The 17,360-nt window shown below is 35.1% G+C and overlaps 3 protein-coding genes across 3 annotated transcripts; 1 reads left to right on the top strand and 2 right to left on the bottom strand.

Moving 5' to 3' along the window:
- The first annotated feature begins 1,221 nt into the window (after positions 1–1,221).
- Positions 1,222–7,995, top strand: LOC110785565 (metal tolerance protein C4). Its single transcript, XM_021990024.2, has 13 exons — positions 1,222–1,711; positions 1,811–1,865; positions 2,472–2,604; positions 2,744–2,799; positions 2,955–3,069; positions 3,186–3,243; positions 3,321–3,439; positions 4,460–4,579; positions 5,743–5,844; positions 5,959–6,031; positions 6,551–6,618; positions 7,572–7,632; positions 7,752–7,995. Exons 1-13 carry the CDS (start codon positions 1,438–1,440, stop codon positions 7,868–7,870), a joined length of 1,353 nt encoding a protein of 450 aa, XP_021845716.1. The 5' UTR covers positions 1,222–1,437; the 3' UTR covers positions 7,871–7,995.
- Positions 7,996–8,634: 639 nt separating this feature from the next.
- LOC110785526 (uncharacterized protein At4g22758) lies at positions 8,635–10,282 on the bottom strand. Its single transcript, XM_021989976.2, has 2 exons — positions 9,885–10,282; positions 8,635–9,149 (listed from the first exon to the last, which is right to left on the bottom strand). The coding sequence occupies exons 1-2, from the start codon at positions 10,126–10,128 to the stop codon at positions 8,980–8,982; spliced, it is 414 nt and encodes a 137-aa protein (XP_021845668.1). The 5' UTR covers positions 10,129–10,282; the 3' UTR covers positions 8,635–8,979.
- Positions 10,283–12,608: 2,326 nt separating this feature from the next.
- Positions 12,609–16,112, bottom strand: LOC110785564 (protein C2-DOMAIN ABA-RELATED 4). Its single transcript, XM_021990023.2, has 3 exons — positions 15,735–16,112; positions 14,115–14,210; positions 12,609–13,110 (listed from the first exon to the last, which is right to left on the bottom strand). Exons 1-3 carry the CDS (start codon positions 15,867–15,869, stop codon positions 12,829–12,831), a joined length of 513 nt encoding a protein of 170 aa, XP_021845715.2. The 5' UTR covers positions 15,870–16,112; the 3' UTR covers positions 12,609–12,828.
- Between the last annotated feature and the right edge of the window lie 1,248 nt (positions 16,113–17,360).

Here is a 17,360-nt window from a genome sequence, read left to right as displayed (position 1 = left end):
CTTCTAAACTACCATGTTTACTTATGACCTTTACTAAAAATAACTTAAGTGTAATCTAATCAATTTTATAGGATATTCTTTCGTCTTGTAAAAAAATCACTTTATATGATAATCAAAGAAACTTTTACTTCTGACGAGGACACATTTTAGAATTTAAACTAGTGTGTGGCTCGGGCGATGCCCCGATTGCTACATTGAATAGTTAAAATTTTAGATTTTTCTTGAGCAAAATATTTGATAAGATACATGTAAAGCATTAAGTGAAAGCATTCATCAAGTTCGTCAACTACACAAACAAACTAAGTCATTTATCGTGAGAAATAATTTTTCAATTGCATCATCTTACAATTTGTATAATTTGTTTTCTAGTGGAAATAAGTGATTCAAAATTAACAAACACCAAATTAGATACATGTAGCCATGCAAGGCATTTCTGTAGTTGATGCTTAATTATGAGACTTATGACATTATAGTTATTCATGGTTATCCTAATTCTTTAATTATTATTTTTTTCCAAAATAGTCAATAGAAAATAAAAAGTCACATAAAAGTTTAGTTGTTGTAAATTTCATGTTAACATTCATTTATAAATTAATGTGAAAAGATAAACCACAAATGGTTGTTGGTTAAGATGGTAATGAGAGTTATCCTCCACACTTGGGGTCTCGAGTTTGAACCTCATTGTATGTATTGATTTTTGGTTGTCCATGATATGACATATCATTTGGTGAGTGGATGATGTGGCGCAAAGGGAAGAGTACTACGTGCCACATAGACATTTTTCTCAACGCCTCTTAATATATTAGTATAGATCATCTTATTAACCCCTCATTTTCATATTCACTCATAATATTAAAGATGTTTGTGGGTCAGCCCGGCCCGAGGCCCGACCTGAAAAAAGCACGGTTCGACAAGAACACGAAGTCGTGGGCCGCTTTTTTTGGGAAAGAGCACGACAAGGCACGTCACGACTCGACCCAGCACGACAAAGTAGGCTAAATTTAGTAAAATTAGGCTTATGCACGACGGTCCGACCTGGCTGGGCACGAAAACCCGTGGGCTCGTGCCCTGTTTTTCACTTTCAGACCGACCCGGCCTGAAGTCGAGGTGGCTTGGCTCGGTACCAGCCCGGTAGGCCCTTGGCCCGTGGGGCAGCCCGAAGTCCGGCCCGGCCCTTAGCAATCTTTACTCAGATGTACGAACTTTCCATGTCGGTAGTATCCTAAAAATCAATCCCCGATCCAAAGTGCAAAAGTGTAATGTGAGTTGAGTTGAGGTTGGAGGGAAGAAAGAATAAAGCTTCATACGCTTGCTTGCTTGCTTGCTTCTCCGTCTAAGCGCCCATTTTCCCGACATTTCCAATTTTCCATCTTCTTCGTTTTCTCTCTCCTCATCTGCCCTGAAGAAAATGCAGTTGTAGTAACATTATTAGAGGAGATGCAGAGGCGGCGCCTTTTCTCTCTCCTCCCTCGTCATCCACCTCGACGTCCGCCACCACTTCCGCCTCACTCTCTCTTTCCTCTTCTCGGGTGTTCTTCCGACGATTCGAATTCTACTCCGCCTGCGAAATCGGGTGTTGAACAAGGGTTTGGAAGAAGTATTTCCCCCACGTTTTTGCGAGGGGTTTTGTTGTCTGATTCTTCGAATAGGGTTCCTCCATTTTCCCAAATTCCACTTGATTTCACCCATCATCAGCTCTCTCTTCGTCGCAGTAATTGTTTCTTCCTATTTTTGTTCAATCATCATCTTTAATTTTTTTTAAATTAAAATTTGATTTTTGTTTTGCTAATTTTGTTAAATTTATCTGCAGATTTTTTTACTAGAGCTAAAGAAGTTCAGAGGATTGAAGTTAATGATCAACACAGGTGATATATATTTATCATTTGTGTAATATTTAAAATTATTTGTAATTTTGCTGGAGTGTTGTCAGTTTCCTCTTGTTGATTAATCGCATTTTTAATGATATGTTTTTGTTTACTTACTTTAAATAGAAGCTAAGTTAGAGGCTTTGTCTGATAGTACAAAATAAAGTTAGAGGTTTCATAGATTATGAGTAGTAAGTTGGAAATTAGTACAAAATCCCCTTGTTTTTTGTATTTTGTTGTGGTTATTTTTAGTTTTTGCGTCATTAATAAGTTGGATTTTTTTTTTGTGTAGTTGTCTTTGTTCAATAGTTGTATTATTCAACAGGTTATAATGACTAATTTTGGATGAAAGTATAGTGGTAGCAGTCTCAATTATGTTGAGGATGATCTTATTGAGAGTGATAGGTTTCTTGGCGCAAATTAGTTACATGATAGAAGTATAATGAAAAGGACATTAACTGGGAGCATAGTGAACATTATGCTTCCGAATGCTCAAAGTTCGATTGGGTGATTTAGAGATTACTAAAAATATCAGATGTCTTTTGTTGTTCTTCATTTTGTTGCTTTTTATCTTGATTAGTTGATTGGCTTTCTTTAATTTTCTAGTCAACGGGCTGTCACAACTGCATTATGCTGCAACTTTCTTGTATTTTCACTCAAGTTCGGGGTGTGGATGACGACTTCTAGCCATGTTATGCTGGCTGAAGTTATACATTCTGTTGCTGATTTTGCAAATCAGGTAAATTCTTAATTCCTTTCCTTTTCCTTGTAAGCTCTTGTGACATTATCCGGCATTTGTTGAAAGTTCTGGTGCGTTGAGATTGACTCTATCCATTGATTATTGAATGCAGAGAGACTAATTCATCTTGACATTGTAGGCGCTTCTTGCTTATGGTTTGACTAGTTCAAGGCGCGGCCCAGACGCTATTCATCCGTAAGTATTTCATAGAAACTAACTCCATCAATGTTACACTTTCATTTAACAGTTTCGGTGTAAAGCAGCTATAAAAAAATAGGATTCATTCTCAAATAGTTATTCTATTTTTAATCTTGATTTATATTTACATTAATTGCTTTTTTGTTGCATAGCTATGGTTACTCAAAGGAGAGATTTGTTTGGTCCTTGATATCTGCTGTTGGTATATTCTGCCTTGGCTCGGGGGCAACTATAGTACACGGGTTCCAGCACTTGTGGGATACAGAGGTAATACAAATCAAAATAAATCTCACTAAATTATGAGTGTCAGACTATCAGTTACTCAGTTTATACAGCTGCTCTAAAGTCAATCTGTTTTCATGGATTATGGTGCATCTTTTCAGCCCCCAGAACACATTAAATATGCAGCCCTTGTGATTGCTGGCTCCTTTATTATTGAAGGTATAGTCATTTTAATTTTGTTTTCTGGTCATAATTTGAGTTTGATTTGTTAATCTTACACGTTAGTAGCTTTTCAGGTGCTTCTCTTCTCGTTGCAATACATGCTGTAAAGAAAGGGGCAGCTGCTGAGGGAATGAAGCTCAGAGACTACATTTGGCGTGGCCATGATCCAACTGCTGTTGCAGTCATGACAGAGGTATATGTTTGTTACTCTTGCATTATAGGACGAAAAGAAGTTACAAATACTCTAATTAACTTGGTGTCGTTGAAGCGTATACCTTTTTGGTTCAATGTATATTTACTACAAAATATATTATGCATCCTAGTTTTTGGAAAGTGAGCCAGATTTTAGGAATGTTGACAAGCATGCGTTTTGCTTCAGAACTTGTCTTCTTTTGGTTTCTGGCACTTTCCTCAATAGCGAGGGATAGTTTTATACTTTTATTCAAAATCAGGAGTTGAACCAAACAAATAGGAGTAGGGTCTGATGGGTTTTATTGTGCTGAAAAGGCCCATGATTGATTAGGAAGTATTGGTAAAATCTTATACTTCCATTAATGAGGTCTCTAGATTCCCTGTGTTTCGGACTTTCGGTTTTCCTATATTCTTTCTGAAACAATTACAAGTTCAAAGAAATTTAAGCTAGACGAAATAAGGACTCAACTCCTAGAGGAGAAACTCTTGCTTTTGCCATGCTCGGAGAAATGAAACTCTTCCATGTACATATTTTATTTGTCTATGCTCCTCTAGCTTCTTTTCCATGTTACTGGTGACAAGAAAGTCAAGAATTATAATCTTTGTTAAGTCTATAGGAATATTGGTTTGAAGGGCTTGTACGATCTCTAGAGTCTGCTGATACTGTCCATAACCTAATGATTCAGTTGGTTGCATTGGCGGGCAATTCCATAATCTTGATTGTTTCTGCTTCAGTCCTTGTCCTCCCAGACTTCATTTTTTCCTCCTGTTCATGCAATCATGCAAATCACTTGTAACATGATTTCCCTCACTTCCACTAATGGTACATGATTTATTTGCTGAAGCACTCCATGGGACACACTGACTTTCTTCTCTTTCATTTGGTACTGCAATTTATTTCGATTTCCCGTCCCTTTTTTTTTCTTTTGTCTGAAGGATGGGTTTCTGCTGTGGGTTGTATTGTTTGGTGACTTTGACCTTCCCTCATCATGTCCCTGATTTATTAAGTTCGAATCTGCAGGATGGTGCTGCAGTTACTGGCCTAGCTATTGCTGGCGCTTCCCTTATGGCTGTGCATTACACCGGAAATCCAATTTTTGACCCCATTGGTTCTATTGTTGTCGGTAACCTGCTTGGAATGGTGAGTAAAACTTCTCAAGAAATTGCTAGATGTTGGATTGCTTTAATTCATTGATGTTTGATACCTTTGTTTTGGTTTACTGTATTGATTTATCATACATACCTTATGTGAAATTTCTAGTTTCTTCTGGTTCGGTATTATTTTATTCATAGTTTCGGGAGGGAGGGAGAGGGGGGAGAAGAGAGAGAGGGAGGGGGGGGGGGGGGGGGAGAGAGAGAGAGAGAGAAGGTTTAGTCTCCTACTCTTCTTCTCTAAAACTTGCGTTGATAGCTTGCTTATTAAGGAGTATTCGCTATTGGTTCTTTTGGGGGAAGTTTAATATGATGCGAAGAGTCAGTCTGCAGACCATAAAGATTACGCAGAAAATAGAACTGCATTCATAACAAGTGAGAGGAACGCTAGGAGAAGCACCATGAACCTGAGCAGCTGAGAAGCTGAATATACAATCCATTCCCACAAAGTAGCCGTAGATCGGTAGATACCTGATCATCAAACATCCTATCATTATTCTGACCTAATTATTTACAAAAACATCAAACAGACAAAGTAGCAACAATTTTTTTTCCCCTTTACACCTTGCAAACTCACGTATTTTACCTAAACATCTATGTTATCAATACATGGCTGATTATCGGCTTATCCATGTCACCACAACTCAAAGGCATTCCTTGTCGTTCTCGGGCACGAGTATTTCATTAAGGAGAGAAATTTTGGTTACAGAAAAAATGATGGGTAGTTTACACTGAGCGTCTACGAAAATGTCTTTAAGTCATCGCAAGGTATTATATTCCCTGAGGGGCACTGCATATATTAGGGAGAAGATCAACTTTTAACAATTTCTGTAGATTTGATTGTTGGAAGGTGGAAGTCTCTCTTTTCTATGTTTTACATTTTTAGTTAATCTATAGAGTAGATTGTGGCCTTTCACAACCTCTTTATAGTCTATGACTAGTAGGGGTTATGTTGTGTACATGAGCCATGAGGTCCTCCCTGAACGCCCAAACCTTGCCCGTGGCAAGGTCATTACTGCGTTGTTGAAATCAATCTCCATGGAAGGAGAAAGAAGTAGTTAGCTTGCAACTAGTGGCTCATGGATACTACTGTATGTTTATGTGTATCTTTCCTTTAATTTTTTTTGAATATTTGTATCTGGGATAATGCAGGTCGCCATATTCTTGATCCAAAGAAACCGTCATGCTTTGATCGGAAGGGCAATTGATGATCAAGATATGCAAAAGGTCTTGGAGTTTTTGAAAAATGACCCGGTATGTCCTCTTTGGGAGACACGCTTTTCCTTGAGTCACTTGTTAACTTTATCTGTTAATACCAAGATTATTATGCCACTTCTTTCTCACTGCATACCCTTTAAACTTTGGAAGGTTGTAGACTCAATTTATGATTGCAAAAGTGAGGTGATTGGACCTGGGTTCTTCAGGTTTAAGGCAGAAATTGGTAATGTTCTCCCTTCCCTTTCTGTGATTTTTGTACTGCATGATACGGTATTCTGGTCGGCACTTGGGACCATGTTCACCAAGAAGGAAAGCAGATGCTTTATTCTTTCCATCTTTTTTGTGGTGGGAGTAGCTAGTGGTGGGTATTGCTTATCTGATTTGCTTCCTTTGCTGTTCATATCAACTTACTTGAACATTGAACAGAGTTCAGTCTATTGTCTGCCGATGTAACCTTTTTTAGTATAGAACACAGAAAGGATACAAGTACTTATTACACCCATGGCGATTATGTCAATAACTTTTTTTGCAACTTGCAAGGGTCTCCAGTTTTATACTAAATGAGAAACTCTCTGTTGTCCTAAATAAGGCAAATTGTACCTTGTCAAATTACGTGATCAACCTTGTGCTAAAATTAATGGATGAATATGTCTAATCCATCAAATACCCCTTCTAGCTCCATCGTTTCATTAAGATTGCCTGCAACAAAGTGAGTTAACCTGGAAAGGTGTTGTTGCAACAGATTTCAATGGTGTCGTGCTGGTGCAAAACTATATTAATCGTGCTGGGCGTGAACCATGGGCTAGACAGGTATGTTTTTTTAATAATCTATTCCAATTACTTTTTTTCACTGGTTCTCTTTTTATAAAATATATTTCTCCAATGATATTCACTTTTTGTAGACGTATGTTACTTAGACTCTGAGACAGGTGTCGGATATGTGTACATATCAAAGTGTTCAACATTCTTATTTCTTTAATAGTTTAGAATTATTCTATCACATCTGCTTTTCAATAAAATAATACCCCACTATCTCATATCACATCTAATTTTAAAACAACTTATCTTCTAAAACTTTGTGCACTGGTAAAAACTAATGTGCCCAGTAGTAGTGTAATCCTTTTGTCTAATTCATCTACAGAAGTGTAGATACAAAGATTAAGACCAAAGAGAAAGGGAAGGAGGGACCACCCATTTTATGGGGGGAAAGTTACTAGTGGGTTAAGGAAGGGAAAAAGTGGGAAATACATTTACTTTGGAAGGAATAAAGTGAAAGTGGGTAAAACTCAGAAAGAACAAATGGAAATGGAAGGTGAGTTTAACAAACAAGAACGGAGGGAGTAGGAAGTTAGGGGCCCTAAAACCCATAGCCCAGTTATTAACGTGGTCTAAACGAAACTCATTTTTTTCTAAGGCCTTTTAGATCCGTGCATATAAATACACTCTAATTAAAGACCTCTACATTGCTGTATGAATGGCGAATCTATCCATGTTGGTTGACTGCATTCTCCCAACCCTCCTTTTATGGCCTCATTTCTCGTTTGAAACTTTGAACTGTGTCACATGAAGTGTTCTGTAACTGTTGGGCGTGGATACCGCATCTTAAATTCTTAATCCTAGCTGCATCATACCGATACAGATGTGTACACATTCAATGTCTGCTAGTTAACTTAAAACATCCTTAATTATATTCTTTGTATGTGCTGTTGTACATGTAATTTCATAGTCCATGTACTTAGCTGAAAGCTTCTGGCCATGTGCAGTTCCGGGATGCTGCAAATGTAGAGGATGATACTGAAATGATCAAGGTTATGTCAAATTATGGTATGTAATTGCAGACTAATTAAGTCTTGATGAATGAGCATGCAACTGTTATGTATGTAGAGGATTTTTACTACTAATGTCATCACTTTGAGAAGCTAATAATTGTATATGACCGGCAGGTGAAGAAGTCGTGACTGCTCTTGGAAGTGAAGTTGATAGGCTGGAATCCGAGATTCAGAAGCTTGTTCCTGGTATTCGACATGTAGACATTGAGGCGCATAACCCCATTATTCCTTGATCTTGATATATTCATACATCTAATGATTGTTGAGTTTGGCTGATATGTAATTACCCAGAATTTTGCTAAAATCTTGTGTACATAATACACATGGGATATACATGAATTGCTTGGTTTTGTTGGTAGTTGGTATTGTTCACACCATGGTTATTACCCATGGCCTTGGCCGTGGCTTTGGCTGAGGCTGAGTCAGTATGGGGCAAACATTTAGGAACAAAGGGTGTACAAACTCTCAACTTTTTTTTTTTTTTTTGGAAGGTAAGGAGAAATAGTACATTAGAGCATCTTTAATGGTAAGTAAATTGGTGAGTTGCTTTCATTTGCCATGTCAGATTTTCAAGCTACTATTTTTTCATGTGTATTTTGCTCCAATGGTTAGCAAGTTGCTTGAATTTTTTTAACCATTTTTTAAATTTATTTTTATGATTCAATTCACAAGTTTATCAAATAAAACAATTGTTTTACGTTCTTTTTCTTTCCCAAGCTAATTAGCTTTGTAGAGCTAATTTTCTTAACTTGGCTAATTGCTCATATGTACTCCAATGGTTGGCTAGTAGCTAAAAGTTTTATGAAAATTGCAAGCTAGTCCTTACATGTAACCATTGGAGATGCTCTTAGGAGCCCTTCCGCACGACGGTTATTCCTAAGTAATCACTATCTAAAATAGAGAGTAAACGTGGGCTAGTACTAGAAACAATACACATAGTGTTACTAATAAGATGACCTACATTTGCTATCTAATATGCCGCTCAATTGGCTTCCCCGAAAACGAAACTCACAACTTGATGAAGCCCATATTATTCATGTTGGAACAATATTATTTTACAGTACTAAAATACACTGTTGTATCCCCGAAGTATACATATAGATTACACATTGATATTAATTGCCTGAAATTTCTGGCAGTATGGTGTGTATAACACATTATTTTTTTGGTTTTAGTATCCGGTTCATCCTTAACTTGATATAATTATTTGACAAAGTAGTACAGTAGTTAAAATATGATAATGATGGAGCACCGATTATTTTATAAAGGCAGTAGTACACAAAAGCAAATATGTTTGATTTAAGCAGCAAATTACTAAAAGGATGGATATCAATATGATATTTTAAAGGTGAAGGATTTGTTTGTTGAGCCAGGCTTTCCAATTCCCATAATACCCCTTACGTGAGATGATATGGGATCTTGCCTCACTCATGTTTGATTGCTGCTCTCGCTTTTTGCATAACACAAAATTCCTTGCTCCACAACATCCTACCTCGTCCCATGGCCTCAAAGCTGTCAAATTAAAAAGCTTTTACTAATAGTATTTAAAAAGTGACTAGAATGTACGTATCGAGAGAAAAGGGTGAAACATAGGTGATGTTTGGTTGCACTTGGGAAATTATTTCCCTTGCATTTACAATTCTCATAGTAGTATGTTTTAACTTCCTAGAAATTTAGTATTCTTGTTTGGTTGAGCATAGGAAGTTAGAATTCCCATAGGAAGTTCTACTTACGTAGAGAGGACTAGGTAAGCAACTTCCCCCATTTTGGAGAAATAGAACTTCCTATGAACTTTCACTTCATATGCACATGTCAACCGAACAAGCTCTTTGCTCTTCCCTTCCTAGGAATTGAAACTTCCCATGTATTAGAATGTCAACCAAACTAGACCATAGTATGTATTAAGCTCCGTTTGGTTTGACGTAAAACATTTTCAGTGAAAAGTGATTTTACAAAATAACAAACTAATTTTCCTTTGTTTGTTTGGTTCCTTACAAGAAAAGTAATAAAAAAAAAAAGGAGAATGGGTTAAGATTGATAGGAAGAACTGAAGAAGGAAGATGAAGGTGAGGAAAGATGGAAAAGTAGTTTCCTATGGAAAAATAAAATATTTTCCATGGAGTTATGGAAAAATATTTTTCTTCTCTTGCCAAACCAAACAGCTTAAAATGATTGAAAAAAGGAAAAATTGTTTTCCATGAAACATTTTACACCCTACAAAACGGAGTCTCTGTATTTAGTATTTACCATCAGATCCAAGATTGGCGCAATAGATGAGAAATTTGGAATTATCAGAACCCAAAACAGGGAGACGACCTTCTTTAGCATATAATTTCAAAGCAGTTTCAATAACTCCACCCAAAACATCCTCTTCATTCACTATAAATCTTAGAGGTCCCGCACTTCCCAACACATTCACAATTATCAGAAATCGTTTCTTGTTCAACCTTTCTTTGTTCTTACACTCGAAACACTTACTGTTTGTCTTCATTTTTTTTCCAGAAAATTTTAAAATTATATATGAGGGTACGTGCAATTCAGTGTACCTATGTTTATAAGGTAGATAAACAGTACGAAGAAAGAATGAATGGCCTGTGCTAGTTGCGTAGACAGTTAATATGATGGACACTTTGAACAACAGAGTACAGACACAAGGCATGAAAAAAGACATTGTTGCTTACCGACATTACCATAAATTGAAGTTGTGGTTCGAATTAATTGTTGTTTCATTTGATTACGCTTTTGGTTGATTTTGGAGAGGAGTTTTTAGGAAAAGTCTGATTAAGGATAAATGTTTAAGGTTGTAAAGATGTTGTGTATTTATTTTAGGGAAGAAAATAGTGGAGATCGATTATATCAGGAAAAAGTGGAAGAAGATGATGAAAAGAGCAGGTATTTCTGGTAATGGTAAGGAATAAAGTGGTAGAGGTTTATAAAGGGGAACATTTTGAAGGGGTAGTTTAGTTACTACGTGTATTAGTCTTATACGCACGTGATGCGTGTGAATATAAGAAATAGATTTGTGTTATTACATTTAAACCTGAACAACATGTAAAAAATATAATATAAATATGATGTGTGCGAACATTAGAAATATATAAGTTAGATAGAGTCGAACGCATATAAACAGATTGATTAAAATGGTAAGAATTTATTTAAGGGCTAGATTGATTAAAATGCTTCTTTGGACTTTCCTATTGAGTAGGTTGTCATTATGTTCTATATTCCATAATTGTGGAGTGTGTTTTAGTAATCCAAGGGAGACACCAAAAGTGGATTTACTAAAATAACCTCATCACTTCACTTATATAATAGAGATATGTAATTTTAATTTTATAAATAAATTAAATTCTATGATACTTTATTATGATTATTATATTAAGGTAGTGTTTGGATACAATCATTTAATCAGTGATTGCAACTCTTTGTCAATAGTTATATGCATGCCTATATGCATCAATGTACCGATATATGGATTATTCTTACGTGGACCTGGTCCACAACTATATTAGTGTGGACCGAAAATTAATAGTTTTCTCTAGTACATTTTTACACTCATAGTGACATTTATTGTTCATATAGTAACTATAATAAATTAAACACGAAAATTCTTAGACATAGTAACTATTTTTTGAAGCATACTAACCCTATGTTTTTAAAAGCGAATTGTGACTTAAAATCACATTATTCAAGCACACACATGTATAACGACACTAATTTGATGTTTGTTTTCATAAATCCTATTAAAATGCCACAATGAATTAGGAACAAGTTGTTGACTTTATTTTAAGACATGGTCCACAATAAATTTAGTGTGGACCAAGTCCATTTAAGAATCAGTGCCGATGTATTTAGGCATACAATGCTACTTCATGTTTGTTATTTGGGCGATGATAAAGATCGCAAGTTGCGAAAAATAAAATGTGTCGGAATCCTATATTTCACTCTATGAATGGTACCACAAGGGTGCTACATAGATCGTGACTCATCAAATTATTTTTACTATCAACGCCATAATTTTACTATGAAAATATTAAAATAAAGTAATATATAAAAAAAGATGAAAATAATTTATTTTTACATATATATAATGGTTATAGTAAATATAAACTCCCTCCGTCCCTTAATACTCGCACCGTTTTGACTGGACACGCTTGTCAATGCACAACTTTGACCACCAATATCTTTAACTACATATTTTAAAAACTTATAAAAAATATTAATATTTTGAAAATATATATTAAGATGAAGCCAACAATATATTATATACTAACATTTATTTTCATATACTAGAAATAAAATAAGGTCAAAGTGACTAGTGCAAAAAGTCAAAACGGTGCGAGTATTAAGGACTAGAGGGAGTATTTCCTTGTAATTGGTTATAGTAAATATATATTTTCATAGGCTTAAGTGCTTAACATACGAAATGAAAATAATTTTTATAATGGTTATAGTAAATATATGTTTCCTTTTATTTTGTAAATTATAAATTAAAAATAGAAATTACAATTGTAATTAAAAAATCAGTTGCAACACAAATTACTTTTACTTGCGACCTTTATCACTTTGCTGGTTGTTTATCTTATCTGAACTATATCAATGATTAACTTGTAATTGCATACTCCCTCCGTCCCATAATATAGTGCCCGTTTGACCAAAATCACGGTTATTAAGGTAAAGTATAACATTGATAATAAAAACAATAATTATTTGTTCTTTCAAGATAAAGTACATGTTAGTTGGCTTTTATGGAGAGAGAAATTAGAGATTAAAGGTGTGTACATAATAAATAGGCCTAAAAAAGACAAAAATCAAGCACATGGGTTGAATAAAAGTCAAAAAATACAATTTTCAAAGTAAAAATTAATGGTTTAAAATAGAAATAGGCACATCATTTAGGGACACCATTTTAGGAAAACAGGCACTATATTATGGGACGGAGGGAGTAGTAAATAACAAACTCACGACATCTTCTAGATAATTAACAATCTTCAAATAGTAACATTAAAAGTCTCACATACAAAATTTAATCAGCTACATTAAAATCAAAATAGTACTAATGAAACTATTGCATGTTTTTATGCATCCTAGATTCGAAACTCTCTCATACATGAGATCCAAAAAACCCCAATAATATGTTGATGAGTTTGCTATATGTACAAATAACAGACTAGACTAGCTAGGAAATTAATCAAGAACGGGGAAGATCAATCCACTGAACTTGGAGCTCGATCTCACCACACTCAACATTTCTAAGTCTGAGAAACATGTTTTGAGTAACTTTACCATCTTTCCAAACAATCGAGCTTTCTTCTGCAATGCAGTTTTCCCTGTCTGGTTTAACTTTTGTGACGACTATTCCATCTGGAACACCTTGAAGATTCATCTTCACTGCTTCCAAAAATGGCTTGATATCAAACTCTGCGTCTCCCATTTTGTCATCCAAGGAGAATACGTCATGGTCGTAAACAAACTGATCAATTTCACACACAAATGATCGACAATTAGTCAAAATTCGAAATTACTTAGGTGCTTCACAAAACTAGAAAGATGTCTAGGATAAAATCACGTCTACATCACAAAGCTGTCAAAAAAAAGTCATCGGGTCAGGTCCGGGTTGGGTGATCTCGGGTCATATCATGTTATTTTATCACTTGGGTTGGTTTTTGGTCGGGCCATGTCGGGTTTTTCCCATTTCATATACAGATCGGGTCCAATTCCAGGTTTGGGTCTTATATAGTCGGGTTTAAATCGGATTTGTAGCAGTTAATCTCGGGCTTGGAGTCAAGTTCTGATCGAATAATTTTCGAGTCGGTTAAAATTTAGGCCGAGTTCACTCTCGGTGGATTAAGATCAAGTCGATAACTGATTTGGTCATCTCAAATATTCAAGCATAATATATTTATCCCACAAGTCAAGTAACTAACAGGTTATGTGTAAAAATCGGGCTAAGGTCATTGTTCAGTGGGTTAATTCAGTTATCGATCATCTTTCCGTCGGGTTTAGGTTATACAACATCGGGTTAAAATCGATTATCGATTTTTTCTGGTCCAGTACAAGTCGGGTTTCGGATTATCTATTTTACCAAAATTTTAGACCATGATCAATTACGAATTCAATCGGGTATTCGGATCGGATCAGTTTTTGACATCTATACATCACAAGCATATGCCGCGTATCCATCACATAACTAGAAAGGTGTCAAGATTGTCCAGTTTAAAAAGTATGGGTCCCAGTGAAAGCCAAAAAGAATAAGCAAAAGCTATTGTTTACGTAGTTGAGACTTTACATAATGCTGATTACAGGATCAGCTTTAATCTAGAAAAAAGATTTTGTTAAAAAAACATCTAGAGCCACATAAAATGCTTCCATGATTAACGGGAAAATATCAACAACAAAAAAGCAAGATTGCATTATGTTTTGCTTCATTTCATTTGATAGACATGAAGAAATTGGTATAAAGTTAAGTGTACTTACAAATTTAATTGATTCATTGGGATCCGTAACACAGAGAGTTAGATCTTCATTCCACTCCGGATTAAGAGATTTCTTAATGATACGAGTCTTGAGTTTCTGAGAAAGAATTACATGAACAAGAGTATTAATTTAATACTTAACCAATACTGTAAAATCCGTTATTTATCCCAATTAATTACTAATAAGCATCAGGGTGTTTTGGGTGGAAAAGATTACATGTACACCTAGTATACAAGTTTCTCATGTACACCACCATTAATTTGTTGACACATTATCAAATCCACTAAAAAATGAGAATGAAAAGCAGTAAACATGTCATTTCAACTAATAGAAAAACATGGTGTACAAAATGAATTGTACACTAGGTGTACATGTAGTAGAATCCATTTTAGGTAGATAGTTAAGCAATTAACAGAAGGCGAAATGTTATTAGTGGCCGGACTAATGTCAAATGTCACACTATTGACAACGCCGATTTATTAATTAAGCAATTAGTCAGACTCTATCTATGACAATTCAAATAGAGGGGCATAATATAAAATATAATTATGAGGTTTGAGGTTTGACTACCTTATCCACAGATTCCAGTCAAATTACTTCATTTACCATCTTCTATGTTACGAACTTCGTCTACCTAGACGGCCCATTTCACGTGGAAAATTCGTCCTTTGTCCTAATTTTTACGTCATCTTCTCTATCAAATAATAGTATACGGAGTTAAATGTTACGTGAAATTATAAAATTGTCAAAAGTTTTTTTGAAGTGTTGTCAATGTCTTTATTACTTATCAATAGCCTATTTAGTGTTTACTCGATCCGTAATTAATACAAAGCTTTACCTCGTGCCTACGTTAGAAAACTAGAGAACCGTGTACGCAGTACGCCTCTATAGACAAGGTTTTCTTTTCCATGTTAACCGTGACAAACATTAACTGCTGCAATGACCAAAATTCAAAATTTAACCCAATTTGAGCATGAATCGATCCTAACTCGATTTGCACCCGAAATAGAAAAAATAACTCGATATGACCTACAGAAAACCAACCCGCTTTGAACCAGAGTGATAAAGTAATCCGATATGATCTGACCTGATTATGACCCGACCTAGACCCGACCAGATGACATATTTTAAAAGCTCTATGTCAAACTAGTGTTTCAGGTTGGGTTTGGCTCAACCAGAAAATCCGGCTATATTTATTAATTAACTTTTCAATTAAGACAAAGATTTTTAAATACACGGAAAGAGTCGGTTATAACATCCACTAACTTTAAATAAGCGTAATTAAGTTATAAAATTGATTAATTAGTTGGTCTAAATGAAGTTAGCCCGACACGAAATAAGTTAAAGCAGAATTTAAAGCGACTTCTGTTTTTTCTTCTCATTTTTATTCAACGGTGCATTTTCAGATTCCGACTTTTTTTGGGGGGGTAATCGATAATCCAAAAAATTATATTAAAATTAACACATAGAAGTATGACAGAAATTAAGCAGAAACAAAACAAGCTGACTATACTCCTTGTGAGATTAGTTGTCAGGTTCAAATTAATTCCAGAAGGAGGGGAATAGCAATGGAGGTAAAGAGATCGAAAATGAGATAAAAGGAATGAAATAGAAGTGTACCTGTTTGCCAAGACGAACAACGACATAAGGATCACTACTCTTAACATCACGAATAGCAAGATTAATACCACGAACGACACGAAGACGAAGCAGACCCATTGCGTTGTCAATCGGATTCACCTTGTTGTCAGCCATTTTAGATTTTCAGTTCTTCTGCGGTAATAGATTGAGATTTTAGAGAGAGAAAAAGGGATAGATTGAGATTTGAGAGAGAGAAAAGTAAGAGAAGAATGGTTGTTTTATGTTGGCCGTAAAGAAGAGTTGGTAGGGTATTCAAGTGTATTGGAGAACAGAGGAGAGAGAGAGAGTTGTAGTGAATATTGGAGTATTATTGTTGGTGATTTTGTGACTTTTGTTATTCAATCTAACTTTAATTGATTGGAAAAAGCATTGGACCTGTGCTCTTTATAATCTATATAGAGGCCAATGGAGGTGAATGGGTCCTATTACCTATATAATGGGCCTTACACTGACGTTAGGGTGCTGGACAATTACTTGGAGAAACATTCATCGCACCTAATTAATCACGCGCTAACTCCAAATCGGTGGCAAATCCTGGTCGTATTTCAATTAAGTTTCTGTAATTTTTGGGATTGGTGGGCTATCACTCTGTTCTATTGGACTTATTTTTTTTGATAAATTAATTAATTCATTGATAAAAAGTCATACGATATCTACATAAAGATTTAAATCTAACAAATACATAACAATCGAATCAAATAAAAACTTCCTTTCACCATAGCTACGATCGTAGTATATCAAATATTCTGTATACCTCTTTCATATCGCTGTGATTTACAACCTTCATTGACGAGGGGGTCTATAGCTCTGTTGTAGCCGTGACAAATATGATTTCTGTCTGATTCGTCGAAAGATTGACATCCTCTTCGATCCTGCATAAATATTTACCAAAGAAACAATCTGAACTAAACTAAACACACAAAACTTAACTAAAAACAAACCCACCATAGGGGTACTTACTACACTAAAACAATCAAACCCACCATAAGGGTACTTACTACACTACTACACTGAAACTATGTAGTTTTATTGAAATCTAACGAAAAAGTACAACCGAATTGAAAGAGAATGGGGCGTAAATAACCAAATTTCCGAAGAAAATTGGCTATTTCCGCCCTAGAAAACCTAATTTTTGTAAATACTAAAAAGAGAAAAAAGAGGGAGAGAGGGGAGAAACATAATACACCTTCTATTGGACTTATTCTGATTGAATTTATATTATCTGAATTTATTTTATCTGGACAAAAACTTATTTTATCTGAAAATAATTATTTTGTCTGAAATTAACTTATTTTTACTGAATTTATATTAAAAACTTATTTAACTCATCTAATCTTTTCGAAACTTATCTTATCTAAAATAAATCAAAATAAGTCAAGCAGAACAGAGCTCGGATCTTGCTCTTATTTCAATTGAGTTTCTTTAATTTTGTAAATTTATAATTTTGCAAATTTTGCTCTTATGAGTTAGTAACTTAATTACTACTACGTATGACTTATGACCCATGGCCATGGCGACTATGTCCATAACTTTTGTTGCAAGGGTCACCACTCTCCAGTTTATACTAAATGAGAAACTCTCTGTTGTCCTTAGGGGGGTCAATTC

Source organism: Spinacia oleracea, chromosome 1 (genome assembly GCF_020520425.1).
Source record: "Spinacia oleracea cultivar Varoflay chromosome 1, BTI_SOV_V1, whole genome shotgun sequence".
NCBI lineage: Eukaryota > Viridiplantae > Streptophyta > Magnoliopsida > Caryophyllales > Amaranthaceae > Spinacia > Spinacia oleracea.
The sequence above is the reverse complement of the archived record's forward strand: the minus strand, read 5'-3'. Positions and strand labels throughout refer to the sequence as shown.

What these genes read in the sequence shown, in the direction of transcription:
- LOC110785565 (XM_021990024.2), top strand. Translation starts at nt 1,438, where the DNA reads ATGCAGAGGCGGCGCCTTTTCTCTCTCCTCCCTCGTCATCCACCTCGA. An exon ending in TCGGTAACCTGCTTGGAATG is followed by an intron (nt 4,580 to 5,742) that starts GTGAGTAAAACT and finishes GGGATAATGCAG; the next exon opens with GTCGCCATATTCTTGATCCA. An exon ending in AGTTTTTGAAAAATGACCCG is followed by an intron (nt 5,845 to 5,958) that starts GTATGTCCTCTT and finishes AAACTTTGGAAG; the next exon opens with GTTGTAGACTCAATTTATGA.
- LOC110785526 (XM_021989976.2), bottom strand. Translation starts at nt 10,128, where the DNA reads ATGAAGACAAACAGTAAGTGTTTCGAGTGTAAGAACAAAGAAAGGTTG. An exon ending in CGCCAATCTTGGATCTGATG is followed by an intron (nt 9,150 to 9,884) that starts GTAAATACTAAA and finishes TTAATTTGACAG; the next exon opens with CTTTGAGGCCATGGGACGAG.
- LOC110785564 (XM_021990023.2), bottom strand. Translation starts at nt 15,869, where the DNA reads ATGGCTGACAACAAGGTGAATCCGATTGACAACGCAATGGGTCTGCTT. An exon ending in TTGTTCGTCTTGGCAAACAG is followed by an intron (nt 14,211 to 15,734) that starts GTACACTTCTAT and finishes ATTCTTTCTCAG; the next exon opens with AAACTCAAGACTCGTATCAT. An exon ending in CCAATGAATCAATTAAATTT is followed by an intron (nt 13,111 to 14,114) that starts GTAAGTACACTT and finishes GAAATTGATCAG; the next exon opens with TTTGTTTACGACCATGACGT.